This window comes from Miniopterus natalensis, chromosome 13 (assembly GCF_054644295.1).
Source record: "Miniopterus natalensis isolate mMinNat1 chromosome 13, mMinNat1.hap1, whole genome shotgun sequence".
Classification (NCBI taxonomy): Eukaryota; Metazoa; Chordata; class Mammalia; order Chiroptera; family Miniopteridae; genus Miniopterus; species Miniopterus natalensis.
In genome coordinates this window covers 48,614,037-48,638,214 of record NC_142093.1, presented here as the reverse complement: position 1 = coordinate 48,638,214, position 24,178 = coordinate 48,614,037, and the positions used below count along the sequence as shown (strand labels likewise).

Genomic DNA, 24,178 nt, shown 5'->3' with positions numbered 1-24,178 from the left:
TAAATATGTCTTTATTGATTTCAGAGAGAGGAAGGGAGAGGGTGAGAGAGAAACATCAATGATGAAAGAGTCATTGATCGGCTGCCTCCTGCACGCCCCTCACTGGGGGTTGAGCCTGCAACCCGGGCATGTGCCCTGACTGGGAATCAAACCACAATCTCCTGGATCATAGGTCGATGCTCAACTGCTGAGCCACACCAGCCAGGCAACGGTTGCTCTTAAGTCCAGGAAAGGAGATGCAAGGTTCCAGGATCATCTCTTATTTGCACTTAATTTCAGGCCATTGCAAGTGCTGAGGAGGTGAGGAGACCTGCTTGGGCCCCATAGCTCCAGCCTCCCAGGACCATCCAGATCACCCTCTGCAGCCTGGGGTAGCCACAGGGCTTGGTAGAAGAGCCTTGGCTGCCCTGCGGGGTTTCTGCTTGCACGTGTCTTACTTCATTCTTTCCTAGAACATCCTGTACTGAACAGCCTCTTCAACTGCTGCCTGCAGCTCCGAGGGAGCAGCAGAGGCTGAATGAGCTCCGACAGGAGAGGAGGCACCGCAGGCAGAGGGGCTCCAGCAGCAGTGGGGAAGGACCAGGGTTACAGCTCAGGGTGCTCATACACTGAAGGTGACCCACCAGACCCCAGCAGCGCCAGGAAGGTGGAGGAGAGGCAGTCACAGATGAGGTGAGCAAGACTGTTCCTTCAGCACTTTCAGGAGAAACAGACTTACCAAGTGTGCTGGGGACGGTGACCTGGTATCCTTGACTGTAGCACTGGAGGGGACATCAAGGAGGGGCCATTTCATCTGCAGGTACTGTACAGGAGACAGAAAACACAAACAGCTGGTGAGAAGAGGCCTCAGGTGCCCAGTGGGATCAGAGGAGGAGCTCTGTGGTTGGGCTGCTGGTGAGTCAGAGACATGATTCATTTTCACCACACATGTTCCTTACTGTCCAAATGGCATCACAAGGCAGAGCATACATGTATAATCACCACTGCCACCCACAGTCTCCTCTGTTATTTTGGTGGAACACACACAACCCTAGGAGTGGCCAAAGTATTCAAAGGACCTGTTGGTGAGGGTCAAGTCCTGCCTGCTGCAGTCATGGGGCAAACAGGGCTGATCAAGGGAGCAAAGGCTCCCAGATGGCGATCCTACCCCATTCGTTTCCATGTCCTACAGCATCACACACTGCTTCCTAAGAAATAGCCTCACCAGAAGAATCTAGTGAGTGAATGAATAAAAACCATCTGCCTGACACTTGCAATATCTGTTCATATTCAAGGTGCTTAACTTTTTTTTTAAATAAAGTTAATTATTTATTTACTGAATTGAGAGAGAAACATTGATGTGTTGTGTTGTTTCACATATTTACGTATTTATTGGTTGGATCCTTATGCGCGCCTGACTGGGAGGTCAAACCTGCGTCCTTGGTGTATGGGGGAAATGCTCCAGCCAACTGAACTACTCGGCCAGCACTCAGGTGCTGAACTTTACTTCATTACAGTGTTTCTCAACCTTGAACAGATAATCCAATACACACCCTGCCTTTTTCTGCGCATCATTGCAGAAAATCCAAACAAAATAGTAAATCAGCGCAAGTGTGCACACAGACACACACTCTCTCTGTCTAAATGAAGCACTTTTCCTTAACCCCAGCATGGCACAGTCTTTGGCAAGAGCCAGTGCAGAGGCACTGAGGGCCCTGGGAGAGCCACCTGGGGCCTGGACTCTGGAGTTGAGCGCTCACGGGTTTAGGTTCTTGCTCTGCCAGTGTAGGCGGTGTGACCCCGGACAAGCGTTGTAACTGAGTCTCAGTTCCTAACTCTGTAGGGCAAGGCTATGATCATTAACTCTACTGGTTGCTGGAAGGATTAGGGAAAATGTCAAGTATTGAACACGGTGCTTTGCATGTGGGAGACATTTGATAAATGGCAGCTATAATTTTCATAAGCAAACCATTAGTCTTTGCCAGGAGCAAGAGCACACATGTTGTCTTAGTGTCAACACTGATATGGTGCTTCTGGGCAGCAGACCAGCTATGCAGACTCTGTCGAGTTCTTGAGGCTACTCTGAAAATTAAATCTCTCATAGGAAATGGTGGCTCCAGGAAGAGTTTCATAGAGACACAAAAAGAAGTCTTTGACTCATCCCTTGCTCTGGCCATACAATTCCAGGAAAAGAATCATGACTTGGCCTTGACTGTGTACACAGGCTCAGGAGAGGAGGCCTGACTGGGCCCCAGCAGGCCCCTTGGCTTTTCATCGACCACGAAGATTGACTGAAAGGCAGGGGCTGGGATTTCAGAAGGGCGTCCATGGGCGAGAGTAACAATCCAAGGACACATCTACCAAGGGCCAGGGAGTGGCACAGGCAGCAGGTGGGACGGGCCACAAAAGCCTGGCTGCAGGAGGCCTGGGAAGTGGGCATGAAAGAAGGCACTGGGCCCGGCCCACATGGCTCAGTGGCTGAGTGTTGACCTATGAACCAGGAGGTCTCGGTTCCATTCCCAGTCAGGGCACATGCCTGGGTTTCAGGCTCGATCCCCACTACTCTCATCATTGATGTTTCTCTCTCTCTCTCTCCCTCTCCCTTCCTCTCTCTGAAATCAATGAAAACATATTAGGTAGGAAGGAAGGAAGGGGGCATTGGGGACCACACGAATAAGGACAGTCTTTCCACTCTGGGTCCTCTGGTACCCCCACACCTCACATTGAGTCTCACCACTGTCCCTGTCTGCTGATGATCTTTTTCCACTCTTCCCACCCCACCCAGAGCCTAACTGGGATTGAAACATTTTGGGTGAGTTAAAAAAACCCTTGACAGCTCTGGCTGGGTAGCTCAGTTGGTTAGAGCATCGTCCCAAAACGTCAAGGTTGTGGGTTCAATCCCTGGTTGGGGTACATACAAGAAGCAACCTATGAATGCATGGATAGATGGAGCAGCAGATCAATGTCTCTCTCTCTTGCTCTCTAAAAAATAAATTAAAAATAAATAAGCCCTCGATAAATATTGGCATCATTAGTTACAACTAATTTCCTCAGCGAGTAACATTTGTGCAGCACTGGCAGTTTTCTGAGCACTTTGATACACATAACCGAGGTTAGTCTTCACAGTAACCCTGCTGTGACAGGTACGAACAACTGTCCCAAATCTTCAGGTGAGCTGATGGAGGTAAGTAGAGGGTAAATGGCTCCCCCAACTTCACTATGGGAGCTGAAGCAAAGGTCTCCTGACTCAAATCCCCCACTTCTTACGACAACACGAGTCATAAAGCTTTTGAAAACACCAACTTCTTGAACACCCGACCCTGACTCCCAGCTTTTTCTTTGCTCTGGTGGGTTTTTCTCTCTCCTTTTGTGCCTCAAACACAGCTGGCCACCCAGAAGCCGCAGGAAGACATACACATCAGTGTTCTGTAGGGACTTACACCCGAGTGCTAAACATCACACTCACTGCTCTAGAAGCAACAACCAGAATATTTGTTTTTTAAAGTTGAATGACAATCACAAATTGCTGGTGCTAAAGAGAAGTGTCCCCAACCCCCTCTCCCCCCAAGACATAGCACAAGTCTCCAGAATCCATCAGCTCTCCCAGCGCCTGGTTCCCTACTGAGTCATAACGACACACACTGAACAGTCTTCATTCTGGCTGGCTCGTGAAGGGTGTTCCTTTGTTGTAAGGGGATGGCCCAAAGGAGTCTGCCTGAATGCTGGTTTGGGACAATGCTAGAGTTCTGGGTTGTATCAGTTGACCTTCTGGAGTGTCAGGCACAGGGGCTTGTAGGATTCTAACGCCGGGTTTCTCAGCTTTGGACTATGGACGTTTGGGGCTGGACAATTCCTTGTTGTGGGAGCAGTCCTGAGCATTGTCGAATGTCTAGCAGCATCCCTGGCCTCTACCTACTAAATGCCAGGAGCCCCTACCCTCTTGTCCATTTGTGATGACTTTGCCAAATGTCTCCTGGAGGGGCAAACCCGCCCCTGATGAGAACTACAGCTCATCAGGTTGAGGAGCTGGTACCCAACATACCATGTGTTGCATGACGACCGTCTGCCTTGGTACTGGAGCTATCAAGGTACGAACATGTAATGAATCACACACACACACCACTCACAGTAAGGCTAAGAGCTACTGTTTTGGGTTATCATGTGCTTGGTGTTTCACCCATCTACCAAGGTGTGTGGAATTCTGGTGGGAGGAGGTGGCCTCACTGGCCTCTTCTCTCTTCAGGGTCTACTCACATTCACTGACTATTTTTTAAATTTTTATTAAATTTAAGGGGTGACACTGGTCAATAAAATTGTATAGGTTTCAAGTGTACAATTCTATAATACATCACCTGTATATTGCATTGTGTGTTCACACACTGACTTTACCTGAGGCCTGGAAGCTTGGAAGGTGGGTGGAAATCTTTAGCCCTGTCTGCCCCTTAAGTCTGGCCCCTTACAGACCTGTCAGGCGGTTCTGGGAATGCTGCACATCTGGCCCAGGACCCTTCCTGCTCCAGCCCATCCTTAGGGCTGGGTGTACAGAGGGATGCATTCTTGCAGGTAGGGAAACAGAAGACTGTCACTTTCCCCTTTGTACTTTTCTGCCTCTTTAAGATTTTGAAACAACAGAAGGTGGTGGTGGGCTGGGAGTGGGAGAGGGACCTATAAAAACGGCGCCCCCTGCAGCGTGGCCATGGAACTGCAGTTCTGAGGGAAGGGGGTATTTAAAGGCACAGCTGAGCTTCCCAGAACCATGAACTGGGGCAGGAGGAGCTAGCAACACCCCTTGTACTCCTCTCCCACCTCAGCACCAGAAATTTGGAGCTGGCTGGGCAGTTCTGAATCCCTAGGTCAGGTCCAGCCCAATGTTTAGTGAAAATAAAATTCTTCCTCATTGTAATTCTCAGGTGAGCCAGTCCCACAATTACCCCAGGGGAGTCACTCATTAGTGGGAGCATGTCCTCGGGGATTGAGACATGTGTGGCTGAGACTAGGCTGTTTTCACGGTAATAGCATGTGGGCAAATTAAAACCACTGGTTTCTCCAAGACCAGTCTAAGCTCCATCCAACTGGCCACACACACTAGCTCTGAGCAGTGTATTGTGGCCGGGCTGCAACATGTAGTAGAGATGGTCCAGCCACCTCCCTCCTGAGATGCTCTGTGGAATGTAAAACATGGGGCCTGTGTGGCATCGATGCAACCGATGGCCAAGCAGGAGCAACGGCCACCACATATGTGATGTCGTCAGTGGGACAAGTACTCTCTCTGATACCCAAAATCTGACTCTCTGAGACAGGACAGTTTCCCAGTCTTATTGAACCTGGGAAACTCTTTCTGGGGACAGGGGTTCCATGGAACACACCTGGGGAAATTCTGCTACTGTGGTTCACAGTGAGGACCCTGTTAAGGATGCTTCTGTTCCTATTTTTAAATAATTTTCACTGAAACAGTTGGTGAATTCCCTCATCGTCCACTGAAACGGCTGTGTCGTTTCTCTATTTGACTGAGTCATGAGGTGTGTGCCTAGTGGTGGATTTTCTAACACTAAAGCACCTGGTGTTCCCCAGGTGAACCCTCTTTGGTCATGGTGGCTTGTTGGCTCATGTAGTATTTTGTGGAACGCTAACCACGAGTGCTTTAAGATTTTTGCTTCAACATTCCTAAGAAAGAACGAACAAAAGTTTTCTTTTTCATGTGACATCTTTATCAAGTGTTGCTATTGGTGTTATTTTGGCTTTGTTATTTATAAGGGGGTGCTGCTCCTCTTTTACTTAATGTTCTGGGTCCCTTTCTGCGTCTCAGGCGCCTGCCCAGGGCCCTCCTTGGGGTGAGCACTTGGCCAGGTGGGCTGCTTCTGCTGGACTCAGGCCTGGGGAAGGGTCCCTCTGAAGGGAGCTGCCGTGGGAGCCAGACCCCCTTTCCTGCAGGGAGGCAGAGACTCGGTCCTACAGAATTCCCTGCTTAGCTTGAAGGCTGTGCAGCAGATTAATTGCAGCTGTGCCCTGGAATTTCCCCAACATACAAATCTCCATGATGTAAAACAGCTGGGAGGAAATCCCAGCATGCCCTGGACAGAGGCAGAACTGCCAATGAGCTCGGGAGATTAACCCTCCGCCTCCCAGGGGGTAGGGTCAGCCCCTCCCCCAGCCGGCTCGGTGTGGACGGGGCGTTGGGGAAGATGCATATATTCTCCCCATTCACAGGTGCCCACAGAACCCTCTAGGCAGGGCCTGGGCAGGAGGAAGCAAGGCTCCATGTGACAGAATCAACGGCAGTGGTCCCTGAAGGGGAGTGGGACAGTGGAAGCAAGGAAACAAGTCACCCCCAAAGCTTCCCAGGTGAGAACACTCTGCCCCGCAGAAACCCTTTTGCTGCTTTTTGGTGGGAGGGACAGGCCTGGTGCAGAAAGAAAGGGCCCTTGTCTCTAGCTTTCGGGTCTTTCCTGCCTCTCTGGCCCCAATGGTAAACAGGCTCTGGGAGCCCAGAACCAGGACCCCTTTAATAAAGAGAGGCTTTCCCAGAACTGCCTCTCAGGAAATCATGGGGTGCACGCAGCCATCCAGGAAAACAGGCTAGAAACCCAACCTCTCAGACAGACAGACAGACAGACACCACCACCACCACCACCACCATCACACAGCCGTGAGGACATATGCAAAATGACCTCCACCTCCTTTTAAAGGCAACTTTTAACATCGAGAATTGTATTATAAATGACAGCGTGAACAAATGATCAGTTTCTCCTTACCCTCTATTTTGCCACAATTGGGGACGAAATCATTTCTCACCAAGACTACTGAAATGGTTTCCAAACTCTTAAAGAGTTTAGACTTCTAAAAACCAACGTATCAGATCTCTTCCCTGCTTAAAATGCTTCCCTGGTTGGCCGCTGGGTCAAGGGGTACTCACCTGAGACTGGCCCAGCCTACCCTTCAGCGTCAACCCTCCTGGCTCCCCAGGCCAATACCAGCTGCACTCAAGTTCTTACAACACTCGGAAGGAGCCACATGACTGGCTGATCCCTGGCCTAGTGTATCCTTTACAGGTGGGTTTTGAACTCCTTCAAAACCCAGCGCCAAGGTCTCTTCCTGGACAAGCCTTCTCCAGCTCACCCTGGGAGCCTGTCACTCTCCCCTCTGTGCCACAGCTGTGCTGGGTGTTCCCCTAGCACTCCGCATGTGGTAGTGTTATCCATTTACAAATTTTGTCAGTCCTTTGGACTGTAAGCTCCTCAGGGTCACGTCTGCAAACCCCATTCCTCACCCAGAAGCCAACACTCAGGATGTGTCCCACCTTGACCTTCAGCAAGTTATCAATGTCAGAAGCCCGTTTCCGCACCATAACACTGGACCGTCCAGCCTCTTCCCGAATCCTTTACAGAGTGTGAGTGATTGGCTCTCGCATTTATTGGCTTAGTATTGCCAAGAATTTGTAAACGCAGCCTGGAGGCCATGCCCCCCCCTACCCTGCCAGTTCCTGGAGGCCTGTTTAAGATCCTATCCTCTGTCAAAATGGACATAAGTTGACTTAAATTTGAAAATATACCAAAAAGAAAAAAAAAATATCAACACCGAGCAATAAACTCATCAGTGAGAGACAGAAAGGCCTTCCTAAGTGAGACCAAGAGTTTGGTTCTCAGGAGTCACTGAAGGAGATGAAATATTTGGAGAACTGGTTCCCAAACCAAGTTCCAGGAGCAAGTGCATAAAAAGCAAGGTTTCCATTCCTGTCTCTTACTTCCTTTCCTAAAGGCGAGTATTTTTTGCATTTGCTTAGTTTGTGGCACTAAATCCCTACACGGCCACCCTCTTTGTTTTTCCTCAGGTGTAGAGGTTGGGCTCCTTCTTGAGGTTTTGTTGATCAGGGGGTTGTTACAAATAAACCTGCTCAATAAGCCCGGAATGCCCTTAAAATAAGCTACTTTTCCATTTAATACAACACTAATCTCTTTCCTTGAAAAAGTTACTTAGAGCCATGTTTTCTGTAATGACTTTTTCTCTCTGGCACCGGTCATAGCACTTAGTCACTGGCAGCAGGGGGACTCCAAACATTTCATGACTGAACAGTAAACTCAAAAGGAAGAGTAGGGCTGGTTGGATTTCAGTCTCCCCCTAAGCTTGTATTTCCTCCCCTTTCTCCCAGTGACTCCCTTTCTTTCCCAGGTGACCTTAAAGTATTCTCGTTTCAGAGAATCTGCCAACTTTGCCTACCAGACTTGACCAAAGGTTTGTTTTTAAAAATTGGCTTCCCCCATAGGCCAGTTTCTTGTGGTGGAAGGAGGCGAGAGACCAGGGTTCCAGGCTCTGGGCTTGATCATCTCACCTGTACAATGGGGCATTTACTTCATCGGCCTGGAGGCAGGGGCCTGGACCAGATGGCCTCCGATGGAGGAAAAAAACCAAATGCAGCTGTGTCTGCACCACAGTGGGCTCCTGGGAGTGGAGACTGTGTTGAGGTGCTCAGTAAATACAGAATCAGGAGTCCTAGCTGGTCCCCACATACAAACCGTCTACCTGAGGAAGCTTCCTCACCTTCTAGCACTTCTGGTGTCTCACCTGTAACATGAGAGTAACAAGACCTACCACCTGGCAGGGTAATAATCTCAAGAATGTCAGCCACTCAGGAGAGGACCAAGCAGAGTGCTGGGCGTGTGGTGAGCTCTTAAGAAATAACGTGTTTAGACCCTGGGCGTGTAGCTCAGTTGGTTAGAGCATTGTCCCTATATGCCAAGGTTGTGGGTTCGATCTCTGGTCAGGGCACACACAACAATCAACCAATGAATGCATAAATAAGTGGAACAACAAATCGATGCTTCTCTCTCCCTCTCTTTGTTTTTTTACTCCTTACGTGTGGATATGTTTATTGATTTTAGAGAGAGAAGGGAGAGAAACATCTATCGGTTGCTTCCCACATGCTCCCCGACCAGGATCGAACCCACAACCTAGGGCATGTGCCCTGACTGGAAATCGAACCTGCACCCTTCTGGTGCGTGGGACGACATTCCAACCAACCGAACCACCTGGCCAGGGCCTCTTAAAAAAGAAAATGCCAGGCCAGCATGGCTCAGTGGTTGAGCATCAACCTATGATCCAGGAGAGCTCGATTCGATTCCTGGTCATGGCACATGCCCAGGTTGTGGGCTCCATCTCTGGTGGTGGCCGTGCAGGAGGCAGCCGATCAATGACTCTCATCACTGATGTTTCTCTGTCGCCCCCTCCCCCTTTCCTTCCTCTCTCTGAAATCAATAAGGATTTATTAAAAAAGAAAAGAAAAAAGAAATATATGTTTAGTCACTAAAACTTATTTTTGTTCAACAAGCTTATGGCCTGCGCTTGATTCCAGGATAGGGAATTGCTGACTGACATACAGTTTGGCCACTCACTCGTCTCTAGGTGCTTTTTGCTGCGCGAGGTCCTGTTCAGCGGTGTGTTGGTAAATGCTTAACAACTGGCTTTCTAAGCAAAAACACAAACAGGACCCCTGCTTTGTAACACGTGCTGGTGTCCACGGGGTAAATATTCCCACCATGGATGAATTCCAGCTCCCATGGGAGCTCCTGACGGCAGTGCTGGGGAGAGATGCTAACCACTGGCTGGGTGGCAGCTGGCTCTGGCACAGCAAAGTACCGCCTGTGGGCAGGAGCTGGGGTGGGAGGGTCTCAGGTCCTGCTGCTGAGACTGCTGGCTCTGTTCAGATGGCTTTGGAAGGCTGACACATGGTCCGCAGCCTTCCTGGCAGTCTCTGTGCTCACTGGCCTACAATGAACACACCACAGAGAAGCTTCTTGGTAGGAACTGGCCATGGCTGCCTGGCCCTTTCTCCTCTCCCTCTGACTTGGGCCTTGTCAAGGCCATGTCTGGTGACATCAGGTGAGCCCATCTTCCCTGACCCCTGCTGGCCTCCGCCCTGTACACACGCCCCATCTTGTTCACCTGGCAACATATTAGAGCTGATGCCACAGAGTATACAGGGGGCTGCCTCACTCTGACAACAGCGCCACAGTACCCACCATGGCGGTGCCAGAGCTATCGGACAGTTCCATATTCAGGGACAGGGAGGCGCTTCCCAGGCTTTGGCTGCGATGAATATCCTCACTCACTCACTTTGTTCATGTATGAATACAGCTGTAGGATACACTTCCGGCTGTGAGGGGAACTGCTAAGTCAAAGGTCGGTCCATTTAGGTTTTGAGAAGTGTTACCAAATACCTCACAGTCTACCCTGCCACCAGCAACACGAGAGAGCTTATTCCCATAACTATGCCCACACGGGGTTATTCAACTCACTGATCTTTGCCAAACGGACAGGTGGGAAACCATAACTCACTGTAGTCCCAATTCCCGTTTCTCTTATTTTAACTGAGGCTGGGAATTGTCAAATGTACAGGTTCTGATTTGAAGGCTAGAAAAAAAGATGTGAGTGGGCTTACAATCTACTGGGGTCAGGGACAGGGTGAGAATGAAATCTGTAGGCGTTGCCCTGGCCGGGTAGTTCAGGTGGTTGGAGCGTTGTCCCGATACACCAAGGTTGTGGGTTCGACCCCAGTCAGGGCACATACAATAATCAACCAATGAATGCATAAGTAAGTGGGACAACAAATCAATGTTTCTCTCTCCCTTCCTTTCTCTCCAATCAATCAATCAATCAATCAAAATTTTTAAAAAGAAATCTGCAGGTGTAGAAGCAGGCTGGGCTGATTCACAGGGGAGGGCATCTCGGTGGCTCCTCACACTTTACAAAGGACTGTGCGACCTCTGCTGCATCTGTCCTGAGCTCAGGTGGAAGAAGGGCAGGTCTGATAGGCGTCTGGGGGGAGGAGAGCCCAGGAAGCCATGCCGTGCCGGGTGCACAGCCGCCCTTTCTCCGTCTCCCCCCTTCCCTGCCCCGTTCCTTACACCGCCCTCCCATCCATTCCTCAGCCCTCCCCACTGGCTTCCATTCCAGTCACTCTGCCTCCATTACTGAAGACCACTGAGGACCTGAGAAAGAAAGAAAAAGGCAATTGGCCTTTTATTTGCCAAATCCTACGGGCACCTGTCAGGCCTCATCTTATCTGCAGCTCTGGAGAAACCCATTTCCCGCCTGGAAGCCCTCTCGTCCTTGCCAACTGTGTCCTTGTCAACTGTGGTTTCAGGTTCCGTGGGCATTCCTGGCTGGTCAGCATTTGCTGACCTGACTAAATCTCAGGCAAACTGTCCAGTTAGAAAAGCCAGTTGCAGAACTTGGAACGACAGTCACCACAATGTTCCCACTGGGTTTTAGCATTTCAGGTAGTTTTCTCGCTTTCTTCTATGTGCTTTTCTTCTTCATCTGAAATTTTTACAATGCCCATCGCAACAGCAAGCAAAGCGATTAAAAGTCAGCCCCAGATCAGTTATTTTCATCCCCCAACCCGTGCTTTCAGTTTGCCCAACAAGAAACCTCCAAATCGACCTTAATGTCTCTTAGCTGCCTCCTTTACCTCCTGTTGGCCACCCAGTGTGTGGATTGTCAGCATCTTTCTCAAGTCTAGGGGTTCAGGCCCTCCCTATTTCCTGGCTGGGCCACCACAGCAGCCTTCTGCATGTATCTGGTCTCCCGACTCCAGACTTTCTATCCAGGAAGCCCTGTGGGTAACCAGCAGGTTTGACGGGGGTGGGTGGTGGGCTGCAGGTCACCCTGCCTCAGAATGAATGTCCGCTGTCACATCAAGAACAGACCAGGTGGTAGATGGGAAGTAAGGGGCCTCAAATTCATTCCTGCACTGTCACCCCTGCTCCTCTCTCTCCCCCTATGTCTTCGGCCCACCCTTCACCTGCCCCTAGAAATATCTTTCTGAAACATAAATCTATGCTACTTAAAGCTGCTAGGTGGCTTCCCGTTTTACTGCCTGCTCATACACAGAACTGGTCACAACAGATACAGCGAATGCTCTGGACAGAGCACTCCATACATGTTTAGTGGGTGCCTCCTACTTAAGGTGGCTGTTTATGTACATGATATGCCACAGGAAAGATTTATTTTTTTTTTGAAGTGCTTAAATAGACTGTATGTAAGTCAGCAAATGGCAGGTTAGAGAAGGGAGAGATCAGAGTGAGTAGGGTTCTCATGGGAAAACCAGAGATTTTATACAGGGGGTAGAATCTGAGCTGCATAATACAGGCAAGATACACTCCTGTAGTCATTTCAGTTTTAAAAGCATCGTATGTTAATCGCCCCATTTGATGTAACTGACCCCTAGATATAGATAAAGGAGGTATTATCCTCATCTGGGGGGAAACTGAGCTGACTGGGAGCTCCTGGACTTACACAAGGACACGAATTAGCTGATGGTCCAGTTGGTGTTAGAGCTTTAGACTTTTATGGTATGATTCACAGTACAGGGCCTGCTTTTTGTCTTCTAGAAGCTTCGATTTCATCTTGGAATAGCAAATACAGGGCATAAGTGCTCCACACACCATGACAGCCACTTGTCCCCAGTAATGTTGGGAAGGCCATAGAATCCTTGTCCCTGTATACTAGGCAGCCAGCCACCGACAGTTGGCTAAACCAGATCTGTGAGGTACAATCTATTTACTCCCTGATTTAAGCGTGAAGATAGATACAGACACTCCAGCTGGTGAGCAGGAGGCTCAGAGCCAGCCTCGAGCACTTCTCTCCTGGCTGGCACGTGAGGACTACCTTCCTAGCCGGACGTGAGGAGTCACAAAGAACGTGACTGGACAGCAAAACCAGCGATCTGCAGAAGCCCCATTGACCGGGAGCGGGCCTGGGAATTCTGAAGCGGACTTTCCCCTGTGGGAGGAGAAGCTGGAAAGCATCCCAGGTATTGAGGAGAAAGGAAGCAGGATCTGTGTATAATCAATGGGGAACAGGAAGTGCTTATCTTGGGCCAGTAAAATACACAAAGACCTGCCAGGCGGCCTGGAGCTGCGCCCCCCTCCCCGGGACACAGAGGTGGAAGGGCCTCTCTCCAGAGCCCTGCTCCGTCGGGCCGCAGGCCTAGCCGCTGGCCAAAGTCAACAACTCCTGGGCACCAGGAAATGGGAAATGTCTGAGGAGGTCCCTCAATAGATGGGCAGTTCTGGGAGAGAACTCTGACCCAACAGGCAGGAGAGGACACTGAGAACAAGGCCACGCCAGCCACCTCTACACAGGGCCATCCCTCCTGATAAAGAAGCCTGGAGTACAGGTTCCTGCACCCTCCCTGAGTGCGAGCGCAAATGCATGCACACGAGTGGGTGGGTCGCTTACAGGGAACAAGAGGATTCTGCATTCATGCTGAAGTAAGGGCACAGGAAATCAGGACAGGATAGTGGAAGAAGGGCTAGGAAATTAACAGTTGAGTATTCTGTAAGTAGACACTTTAGATATATTATCACAACCCTCAAATTCATCATGCCTCCTTCTCGCTTCATGGACAGGTGTTGTACCAAAGTCTCAATTCCCACCTCAATTCCACTACGTAGCATCTATTTTTTAGTATTTAAACTATTCACTGTAATAAGCATTAAAATATATATGTATTATATATACACACACACACACACACATATAAAAGGACGACTTTGATTTTCTGGACACTTGCTTACAGTGAAGCTCCATTTTATTAAAAGTGAGAAAAAGTGAGTCAGTTCAAATAAAAATATTAATAGTATAGGTTCTACAACGTGAGGAACACTGTTGTAGAACCACGTGTTTATGGCCATCCAGAGGCTGCAGCAAATTATGGGTCAGTGTATCCCTGGGAACCGGAAGAGGTTCCACATACAAACCCAGAAGTCAGCATGTCCCAAGACACACCATTATTTCTTCCCAAAGGCTTCTTCCCAGACCCACCACCCTCTCGTGCATGCCTAGGTGAGAACCTCAGAAATCTGCCCTCCACGCTCTTCCTCACTGTTTGCTGCCCAGCCAGCCACGAAGTCCTGCCCACTGGCTGCCACAGCATTCTCTCCACCTCTCCCGCCCCTGACCTTGGGGTGGCTCCCCAACCCCTCCCTCCTGGCCTTAGCTAAGCCCCGCCTTCATGCTGTTTGCACACCTGCTGCCCCACTGACTTCCCTGTTCAGAGCCAGACTCATGCACCTCCCCCATCTCCCTCTAAGCTTCTTGGCCACAGGAACCAAATCTTATCTGTCCCTTGGGTCCCCACAGCCCTTGGCCTGGCACATCATTTGTGAAAGGTGCTTGATGACTACTGCAGGGCATTTTAGAGCTCACTGAATCAGAGGCACGAGTGTCCCTCCCAGCCAGCTCTAGGTGGAAATACAGTGGTACCTTGGTTTTCGAACGTCTCCGTGGACGAACATTTCGGTTTACGAACGCCGTAAACCCAGAAGGCAGTGCTTTGGTTTTCGAACACACCTCGGAAGTGGAACATGCCACAGGGCTTCTGCTGAGGGCTAGAGCCTGAGGCCCAGCTGTCGGCTGTTGATCCCTTGGTTTTCGAACGTTTCAGAGCTTGAACGGTCTTCCAGAACAGATTACATTAGAAAACGGAGGTACCACTGTATATCCAAAGACCAAAGGCCAGAAGCAATCAGTGGCCATGCTCTTGGGGTTGTCCCCAGACTCTAATCTTGCTCGCCTAGGGTGAGAGCAGTGATAACAGAGCCTTCTGGGAAGGCGATGATGGGTAGAGTGAATGGGTCTGCCCACTGCCAGTGGGTAGTCTACCAGTCAATAAAGACTCCATTTACTTAAATCAGTAAGATTGATCAAATCAAACAAACGTTCACTGATACCATATCTGCTTCTGTTTAAATATTTCCCCCTACAGTTTATTTCTTGATTACAAAAAATAACCTGATACATCCTATCTCTTCTATAGCTGAGGCCACAACACTGGGATTGTGCTGTTCGGCTCTGCTGTGAGAGGTACCGTTTCTAAAATTCACACTCTGTCTGATATTGGTATCATTTCAGGTAAGCAGATAAATAGGTGCCAAGGATGGCAAACTGTCTGCATAGAAGAGTAAACAGATTTCTTTAAAGATAACACTGACTGATTAGTGTGCCAAGCTGTTTCCATTTAACCCTCACAGCCTAGTAAGTCGATGCTATTATTTTCTGCATTGAACAGATGAAGAGACTAAGGCCGAGATAGGTAAGTAATGTGTTCAAATCCTGTCTCATCCCAAAGACTACACTTGTAACCCTTTCATTATATTAGTGCTGGTAGAGAGAAAAAAAAAAAAAAAACCCACACCACTCCTCCAGCCCATCCTGGCATTTCTCAGAGAACAGCACTCAGGCCATTGGCAGCCCTGGGATTGGAACAACCCAGGTGTCCTGGCCCCTAGTTGCAGAAGAGCTAGGTTGGATCAGGTTATATTTTGCAACCGACATATAAACTATAGGGGAAAATATAAAAATAACGAAGGGGATGAAATATTGCCCTAAGCAAATCAATATTATGAATGCCAATCAGCAACTCATATAACACACAACAAAGGAATAACTGCATCATTCAAGATCTCATTGTGGAGAAACTGAAGACCTGAGTGCGGTCATGGCTCCACATTGCCCCCTGGTGGTTCTCATGCACAGACAGGAAGCGGGCTAGGCCAACGCCAGGAACAAAGGCCCTGGATTAGGACTTTTGCCATATTTCAAACCACATCAGGGAGGGGAAATATTCCAGAGGCAGTGACCTAGTGGGTAAAGATCCTTCAGGGCTAGGCACTTACCCAAACACTTAAGGAAAGTCTCTGAGCTCCACTTCCATTTGTTCGCAGAATTTAAGATAAAGAAGTTATGAAATCAGTAATGAGTTAAATACTTTTTTTAGTCTGTCAAATTGGCAAAGGCTTTTCTCCCCTTTAATTACCATGGACACTTGTTCATACCCTGCTCGAGGGAGAGTAAATTAGCAAACCTTTCTTGCACAATTTGGAGGTATGTATCAAGCCTCCCAAAGGCTTACCTCCCCTGGAATGTATCCTAAGGAAGTAATTAAGGATGTGAGCAAAATCTAGCTGCAAGAATGCTCACTGAAGAGGTGTTTAGATTAAATAGCCAAAAGGTATTAAGTCTATTATGCTACAATTAGGATATCTGAATCTATGAAGTAGGTGAATAGTTACAGACATGGAAAGGTGTTTACTATATACTATTAAGTGAAAAAGCAGGATACAAAGCATGTTAGAGTCTCACTTTTGTAAAATATGTATCTTTATAAATGTGTGGAAGAGAGGTCTGGAAGGGAACACACTAAAAGGTGAGCTGAACTTATCTCCGATGACAAGGTTATGGGTGTTTCTTTTTCTTCTTCTTTTGGCTAAACCTATATTGCTTTTAAAAACAAATATATATAATAAAAATCAATTTTTAATTAGAAAATTTAAAGACAGATAAAACTAATCAGGAAAAAAAAATCAGTAAAGTCTATATTCGAATCTCTATTCTGTCATTCCTGAGCTTCTAAGTGCTTTTTCCCCTTGACTGCTGTCCTGCCCCAACAACTGTCTTCAACCATCTCCATTAGGACCTAGAAAAGGGTGACCTCAGCTGCTTGGGAATGTCCAGTGGTCCCCCAGCAGTGCTGTGACCACCAGCTGCCCGGGCCCCTCCTCAGCTGAGGGAGGGTCTACTCTGCAGGCCATGAGCTCTCCTCCAGTTCTTCCCCTTCCCTGACTGAACTTGGATGGGTGCCCCAAAGGGGGAAAAGTTTGGGTACCATTTTGACGAGAGGGGAAGGGTCATGGAGATAACCCAGTCTGTTGGAGCTCAGACCTCACTGGGCATCAGAGTTGCCTGGAGGAGCTTTATAAACACTGATTCCCGTGCCCCTTCCCCGTTATGATCTAACCGTTCCAGGGCAGGGCTTGAGCATCTTTTTTTAAAATCCTCACTGGAGGACATTTTTTCCATTGCTTTTCAGAGAGAGAGAGAGAGAGAGAGAGAGAGAGAAAGGGAAAGGGAAACATCGATGTGAGAGATACACACCCTAACTGGGGGCAAGGGATTGAGCCTGCAACCGAGGTACGTGCCCTTGGCTGGAATTGAACCCAGGACCCCTCAATCCATAGGCTGATGCTCTAACCACTGAGCAAAACCAGCTAGGGCTTAAGCATCTTTTTATTTATTTATTTATTTTGTTAAATATATCTTCATTGATTTCGGAGAGAGGAAAGGAGAGGGAGAGAGAGAGAAACATCAATGATGAGGGAGTCATTGATCGGCTGCAGCCTGCAAATCGGGCATGTGCCCTGACCGGGAATCGAACCTCGATCGCCTGGATCCTAGGTAGGCGCTCAACCGCTGAGCCACGCCCAGCCAGGCAAGCACCTTTTTAAATACTCCCCAGGTGATGTTAATGTGAGCTCTGAGTTGACCCCAGATACTAACAACCCCTCTCCCCCAATAACTTTCAGCAGTTTCTCCACACTCTTTGAGCTTCTTGTTCAGAGATGACCTCCAAGGATCCTTTTACACTCTAATCACCCAGAGCTCACTGAATGTTTAAAAAAATCTTATTTACTGATGGGGGGGGGGGGGGAGGAGATTTGTTGTTCCACTTATTTATGCATTCACTGGTTGCTTCTTGTATGTGCCTTCACCAGGGATTGAACCCACAATCTTGAAATATCGGGACGATGCACTGACCAACTGGCTACCTGGTCAGGACTTTCATTGAACATTTTTTAGTGCTGCCATGTGCCAGGTACCACGGTTTGCCCCTGCCTACATCCTTGACCAGAATACTATCTTTTTTTTTTACAGAGGAATGATTATATTGATAAGGCTCAAAGTGGAAGTTTCTGGTAAACATGGAGAATCCTCAACCCGAGAGCCGCACTTGCAGGGTCTCATAGATTAACCATTAGAGGGGAGATAGAAAACGTCTGCATGGTGATTCCTGCTGGAGTTATTGAGCAAGTTCACCCTCACAGCCAGCACTCCTTTAACAGCCCTAGTGGCGTCAGCACATTACATGCCTTATTTCTGGGGTAGGAGAGGGGCTGCAATGCATTTCCCAACCTCTCCAACCAAATCCAGGGATTGGTTTTAATGGAATTTCAAGCATCCAGGCTAGGCTAGTTGGGTTGGGGAGAGGGGTACATTACAGAGCACAGAAGCCCTAAAAACATTTCTTGAATCTCATGTCATTTCCCCAAGTGGCCTGGTAGCACAGCAACTTAGGCACAGCTCGCGTAGGAGCCTGGTCGCAGAACTCAACTTTCACAGCAGCTGTTTGAGAAGCAGGACTGGAAGGTGACCAGGCCTTGCTCAGTCCCTGGGTCTGACGACCCCAAGATCCCACACCTCTGCCACTTCCTTCCTGAGACCCTGGTTCTTAACCACTGACTCTGAAAGGCAACCACTGAATTGAGAGTCAACTCCATGCTCAGGTCCCAAGATCCGGGATGCACACAGAGCCAGATTGGGTCAGTGTGTGGCTCATCTGAAAGACTTTCTAAGTTCAACCGACCAAACTCTCTATTCAATCCCCTTTGATTTTCCATGCTGCATTCTTAAACGCCCCACACTACTTATCAATTCCTTGAGGTCATGGGTGCTCACTTAGAGTCATTCAAACACATGTTGAATTAAACTCAAAGTCATGGGTTGAGTGGGTCATTAATTTCTTCCTCCTCAATTTCCATTTTCCCCAACAAAGAAAGAAAATCAGAGCAATTGGGCAGAGTCGCACAGCTGGGTGGCCCTCTGTGCCCCTCTCTCTCTCTCTTATACAGGCTTTTTACAAAAAACCCAAAATACTCACTGTGGTCCCTTCCCCTCCTTCCGATACCTTGGCCCCTTGCAATCTGGCCTCCACTGTTCTCGTTAAGGTTACTGCTGACCTCCTTACTACGGAATTCGACGTCACCTTTCAGGGCTCTTCCCTAAGTGCCCTCAGCTTCCGCGACACCCCTTCCAGCCGGTTTTCCACCTCACTCCCTTAGTGTCTCGGCCTACACCCCTCGAAATGCTGGTGTTGGCAGTCGTCCTCTCTCTGTAATCCTGTCCTCTCCCAGGCTGGTTAGGGCCCACATGGTGATCGCTCTCATCTCTGTGGCTGGCCCCAGCCTCTCCGCCTCACCCCTCACCCCTCACCGCCTCCTCTACATCTCACCACAGGCAGCTCCATCCCACACATGCTCATCAAAACCCAGCTCTGGTCCAGTTTCCTAATATCCCACAAACCAGGACTCTTTTGAAAGCAAAGGGGAACATTTTTAACAATTACACTGGGTGTGATGGTTTATTTTATGTGTCAATTTGACTGGACCACGGGGTGCCCAGGTACTTAGTTAACATTATTCTGGGGGTTTCTGGATGAGATTAAATCTGAACCGGGAGACGGCAAAGCAGATTGCCCTCTGGAATGCAGGTGGGGCCCATACAATAAGCTGGAGGCCTGACTAGCACAAAAAGGCTGACCCTCTCACAGGTAAGAGATAAGAGAGATTTCTGCCTGTCTAATGACCTTTGAATTGGGACATGGGCTTTTCCCCTGCTTTTGGACTCAAAAAAGAACTGAAACATCAGCTCTTTCTGGGTCTTGAGCCTGTTAGCCTACAGAAATCATTGTCTCTCCTGGTTCTCAGGTCCATGGCCTCAAACTGAAATTAAGCCATCGGCTCTCCAAATTGTCAAGGCATCCTACAGATTTTGGGACTTGCCAGTCTCCGTAACTGCGTGTTTACACACACACACACCCTCCCTATTGGTCCTTTTTACCCCTGGAGGACCCTGACTAATACAACAGACAACCAATGTCAACCAGGACACATGGTCACCCTACCCTATCGTGTGCTCTTGGGGATAATTTTGGTTTCTTCTTTCCTTCCCTCACCCCTACACCTGATGGAGGGCCAAGCTGCTCATTCTAACTCTGGACTGTCTCTCAACTCACTCCCCCTCTTCTACTCTCCTTACTGCCCCGACCTCTGCAGTGACTCTTAACTTACCTCCTGCCCGGGCCCTTGCCCAGGCCAGCCCACCCCTCATGCTACAGATCGTGTCACTGCCTTGCCGAGAGCTGGCAGCTCCCAAATGCTTGCAGAAGAAAACCTGCCTGCTCTCTGCGGGCATTAAGGCCCTGGCCTACCTTCCTCATCTCCAGCCACCTGTCCCCAACCTCCACCACCACCCTCCAGCTATGTTCTAGCCACCCCACATTACCCCGTTCTCTGTTTCACTGTCCGTACCCCTTTGGTCAGTGGTCCAAGTGCCAGCAAGGGGCTCCTGAGTGACCTCAGCTCTCCCCAGTTGCATCTGGAAGATATGTAGCCATCAAAACATACGTGAGAGAGGGAGAAGAGGAGAGAGCGCGGGACGCCAATGCCCTTCTCATACAGAAGACAGGCCTCACAGTGGCCTGTTATTTCTGGAGTTCCGAGTTAAGGGTGAGAACAGGGTGATCTGAAGCCACAGCAAGTACCGAGCGTTACTCTCCAGTTCCCGGCCCTCAAGCATAACGCTCCACTGGCCCCAGGTACCTACGCAAAGGGGATATGCAAGAGGACTGCTCAGTGATAAAGTGGGGCACTAACTCCAGGCTCCACAACCCAAATCTTTGCTCTCCAGTTGCTTCCAGGGTTCCCAGGACACTCAGATTTGGCTGCTGGGTATCCCCCATTACTCTTCCGTTTGTTTTCTTTCCATTTCGGCAATATCTTTGGGGGGGGGGGGGGAATCTTCCTGGGAGACTTTGAACCTGGATTTTAACAAGTCTGTGATGACAGTGCCTGCAACCACCACATCTTTACTGGGGACTTGAGACTCACAACTTGTTCCAAGCCACAGTCTCTGAGCCCCGCAGACCGCTCGCTCTCTCTCTTCCTCCACTTGGCTTGTCGGAGCCCCAAGGGACCCGAGAGACTTTCTCAGGACAGGAGGCCCCAACCCACATCATGAGCCTTTTAGCTTCAACAGCATCTACTTCTGCTCACCCTGACTGTGAGGCTGGCTTTTGGTCACAGCTCAAGTACCTTTGCTTGTCCTCACAACCTGTCAAGACCCACGAGTGTGGTGGAATCATACACAGCCCTCACTTCGCACCTTCCTCTCCCATGCCGGCAGGAGCTGTCAATGGCACACCCTTCAGCAGGTTCATTCAGCTCAGCTCAGCCTGAGCTCCTGAGTGTCACAATCACAAATCCACTGAAAATCTCCTTTCCTTTAATGCCTGTGTGGAGAGTGGCTGTAGAGCAGGGCATCCAGGTTTGGGGTGTCTGATGCATCTCAATAGAAACCAAATGCCCCACATACAGAACTGCGGGCCTTCTGGTATTATAGTTAACCTTGATGGTGGGTTTTAGGGGCTTAAATAAATCTACTATTATTAGAAGTACACTTTATAACTTGGCTTTGGAACACACACACACACACACACACACACACCCCAACAATAATTCTGTACATAGTAAAAAACTGTAACAGTGCTCAAGTATATATTCAGCAACTACACAGTAAATCTAAACCACACAGATGCTAGTTTAAAGTAGCAGAAAGGTTACTGCAGGGCCTATCACAAGTAGATACCATGATCAAGGATAAGCAAATGCTTAGTAATTATAATAAAACCCCCAAATCCCAGAAGAATTACTTTGACATTCTCGAGTTGAGGACCACTGTGTCAGAGTTTTGCCACTTGGATGTAACTGTTCTTTTTAGAAAAGGCTGAGGTGATATTGAGCTTCCTGAAGGCAAGAGGGATTTTTTTGAAAAAACGTTTATCTGTGGTATCTGATCACAGCAAAATATTCAACACATTTGTTAAATGACCACTGAACCATCTTTTAGATAGGTGTTAACAAATGCCCAGGCCTGAATCTGAGCTTCACATTAAATGATGAACCAGGAGCCCTGGCCGGAGTGGCTCAGTTGGTTGTGCACTGAAAGGCTGCTGGTTTGATTCCTGGTCAGGGTACATGCCCGGGTTGCGGGCTCAATCCCCCAGTGGGTGGTGTGCAGGAGTTAGCTGATCGATGCTGCACTCTCACATCGACATTTCTTTCTCTCCCCCCTTTCCCTTCCTCTCTCTAAAAATCAATAAAAATATTTAAAAAAAATGATGAATCGGGAATGTCAGTATCTTTTCGGTTTAAATTCCAGCCTCCCTACATGCAAAACGGAGGCACTGACATTGCCTACTGCACAGGCCTGTGTGGAGGTTTCAATGAGGAAATACACTTGAAGGGCTGGCTCCGGGCAGGCACTCAAAAGCCATTAGCAATTATCATCCTGTCTCTTTGTTGATGTTATTATAACACGGTGGACAGAGCAGTGTTTGCTTTAATGAATGAGGGAGAGTTTGCAAGGCCTGCCCTCCAGGGATGTCTTAGTTCCAGGTACTCTAATTTGCCTCCAGGAAATGGAGAAGCTAATCCTACAGTTTGGTGCAAGTCCTGTAAGTCGGCTGGGGTGCTGAGGTGCGTGTCCCCCCCTCTGAGGCCCCTGCGTCGCCCCCCCCACCCCCAATGTCTGATGTCTGGGCCGGTGCTCAGAAACACTCCCAGCAAACCCTGCCCCTCCCGTCTCCTCATTCAACATCCCGGTATTCACAGTTCTCCATCAGCATTTATCATTGTCCATTGTTCAGCAAAAAAAATGAATCAAGCTGGGACTTGAGGCTTGAATTCAACTTAAAAAATTGCGAGGTTCTAAGGGTCCAACTGTTCTCCAAAAGATTATTCTCTAAGGAAAAAAGAAAAGAGAGTGGCTAAATCTCAAAATTTTTCAGTCCCCATTATCCCACAGACCTCTGTACCCCTGGAGACACAATTTTCAATAGCAAACTGGGCTGAAGTTTGAGGGCAAGGCCTAGAGAAGCTGTTTAATTCCTACCGCCAAAGACAAACTCAAATTCTTTCACAATTTTCCCTCAGGCTGGCCCTCCGCTTTATAGGGCCAAACCACCTAAATAAATGAATGCAAAAAATTTGCCTCACAGCAGCGAACACTAAGATTTTCTACAGATAAATTCCCAAGCGAACCCACCCCAAAGATAATAAAAATGAGGGCCGGGTTTATTGGGCTTGTTAAAGGCTGGCTGCCTGATTTTCTTTAGGGTCTGGGTATGTTTACGCCGAGGGAGGCCTTACTGACACAGCAGTTTGGGAAAATCAACACGGGCCCACAGAACACTAATTAGTCTGCAGCGAGCGCAGCCTCTCATTCCACAAATACTCGCTGTGCATCCAGCGTGCTCGCGCGCTGCGTGAGGTGACGCGGGGGCCAGAAAGACAATGTGGCTTAGGAGGTGGCCTCAGACAGGACTTGTGCCCAAGTGACAAATGCCGTAGAGTGTGAGTGTGCAGTGCGGCTAAGCGGAGGGATCTGACCTGGACGCTGAAGAATGCAGAGTCCAGGTTGCCACCTGGACAATTCACACAGAGCAGGGCTCTGTTCCTAAACTAATGTATTAATAAATAAGCAAAGGTTCATGTTTTCTAGGACAGCTACGAGGGGTGTCCGAGGCCAGCGCTTGTGATCAGGGAAGGAGGGGCACACAGGCAGGCCCACACCTAGGATCCGCGGTGCCCGGGACGAGGGTACAGATGTGAGCCCATGTGCTGGCATATTTGTTACAGTTTGAGCTAACCAACTGTCCTACACACCGTCCTCCTACTTTCACAAATATACCTTTCCGATGATATGAAAAGGCTAGGTTCAAATTTAGAATTCCTGGACTTCCGAGTTCTGGACCAGGATGTGCTTTCCGGACCTTTCTCTTCCATTCCCAGCTCCATCCTGTACCATGACGTCTACAGCCACACATGGGAGCAGTCCCAGGGCCCCCCTCAACTGGAGGAAGAGACTGGCACTGGCTTTGGAGTCTCAGAACCCCTCATTGCCTGCTGGGCCCCATGGGTGCTGCACCTTGTGGGGAAGGCAGGGGCTGACGTGGCACAGCGGGCCCACTAAAGTGGGGGGGGGTGTCCAATGTAGGGGCCCCTCCTGCTCAGGCTTAAGAGTGACCATGTGTACAGGAAAGGACTCGATGCACCAGATGGCGATGCGCAGTGCTGTGTGGTTTTGATTACGGTGACGCCGGAGGCCAACCTCTACCCCAGATCACAAACACAACAACATCAGTGTCCACCGAGTCCTCTCTGCCAGCCTATGAGTTCAGTACAGTTGTTACTCCCATTTCACGTGCGAGAAAACTAAGATCAGAGAGATTTTCATTTCGACAAGGCCACACAGCTAGGATCTGAACATCATACTGAGTCTCGTGGCCTAAAAATACTCAGAGGAAAAT

General features: G+C 48.9%; 1 protein-coding gene across 1 annotated transcript in view; it reads right to left on the bottom strand.

Moving 5' to 3' along the window:
- TCF7L1 (transcription factor 7 like 1) overlaps positions 1–24,178 on the bottom strand; it is a 137,866-nt gene that overhangs the window by 15,084 nt on the left and 98,604 nt on the right. The window contains exon 4 of the mRNA XM_016201753.2: positions 719–802. Within this exon, the coding sequence (XP_016057239.2) occupies positions 719–802 (84 nt within the window). The remainder of the gene's footprint in view (positions 1–718; positions 803–24,178) is intronic.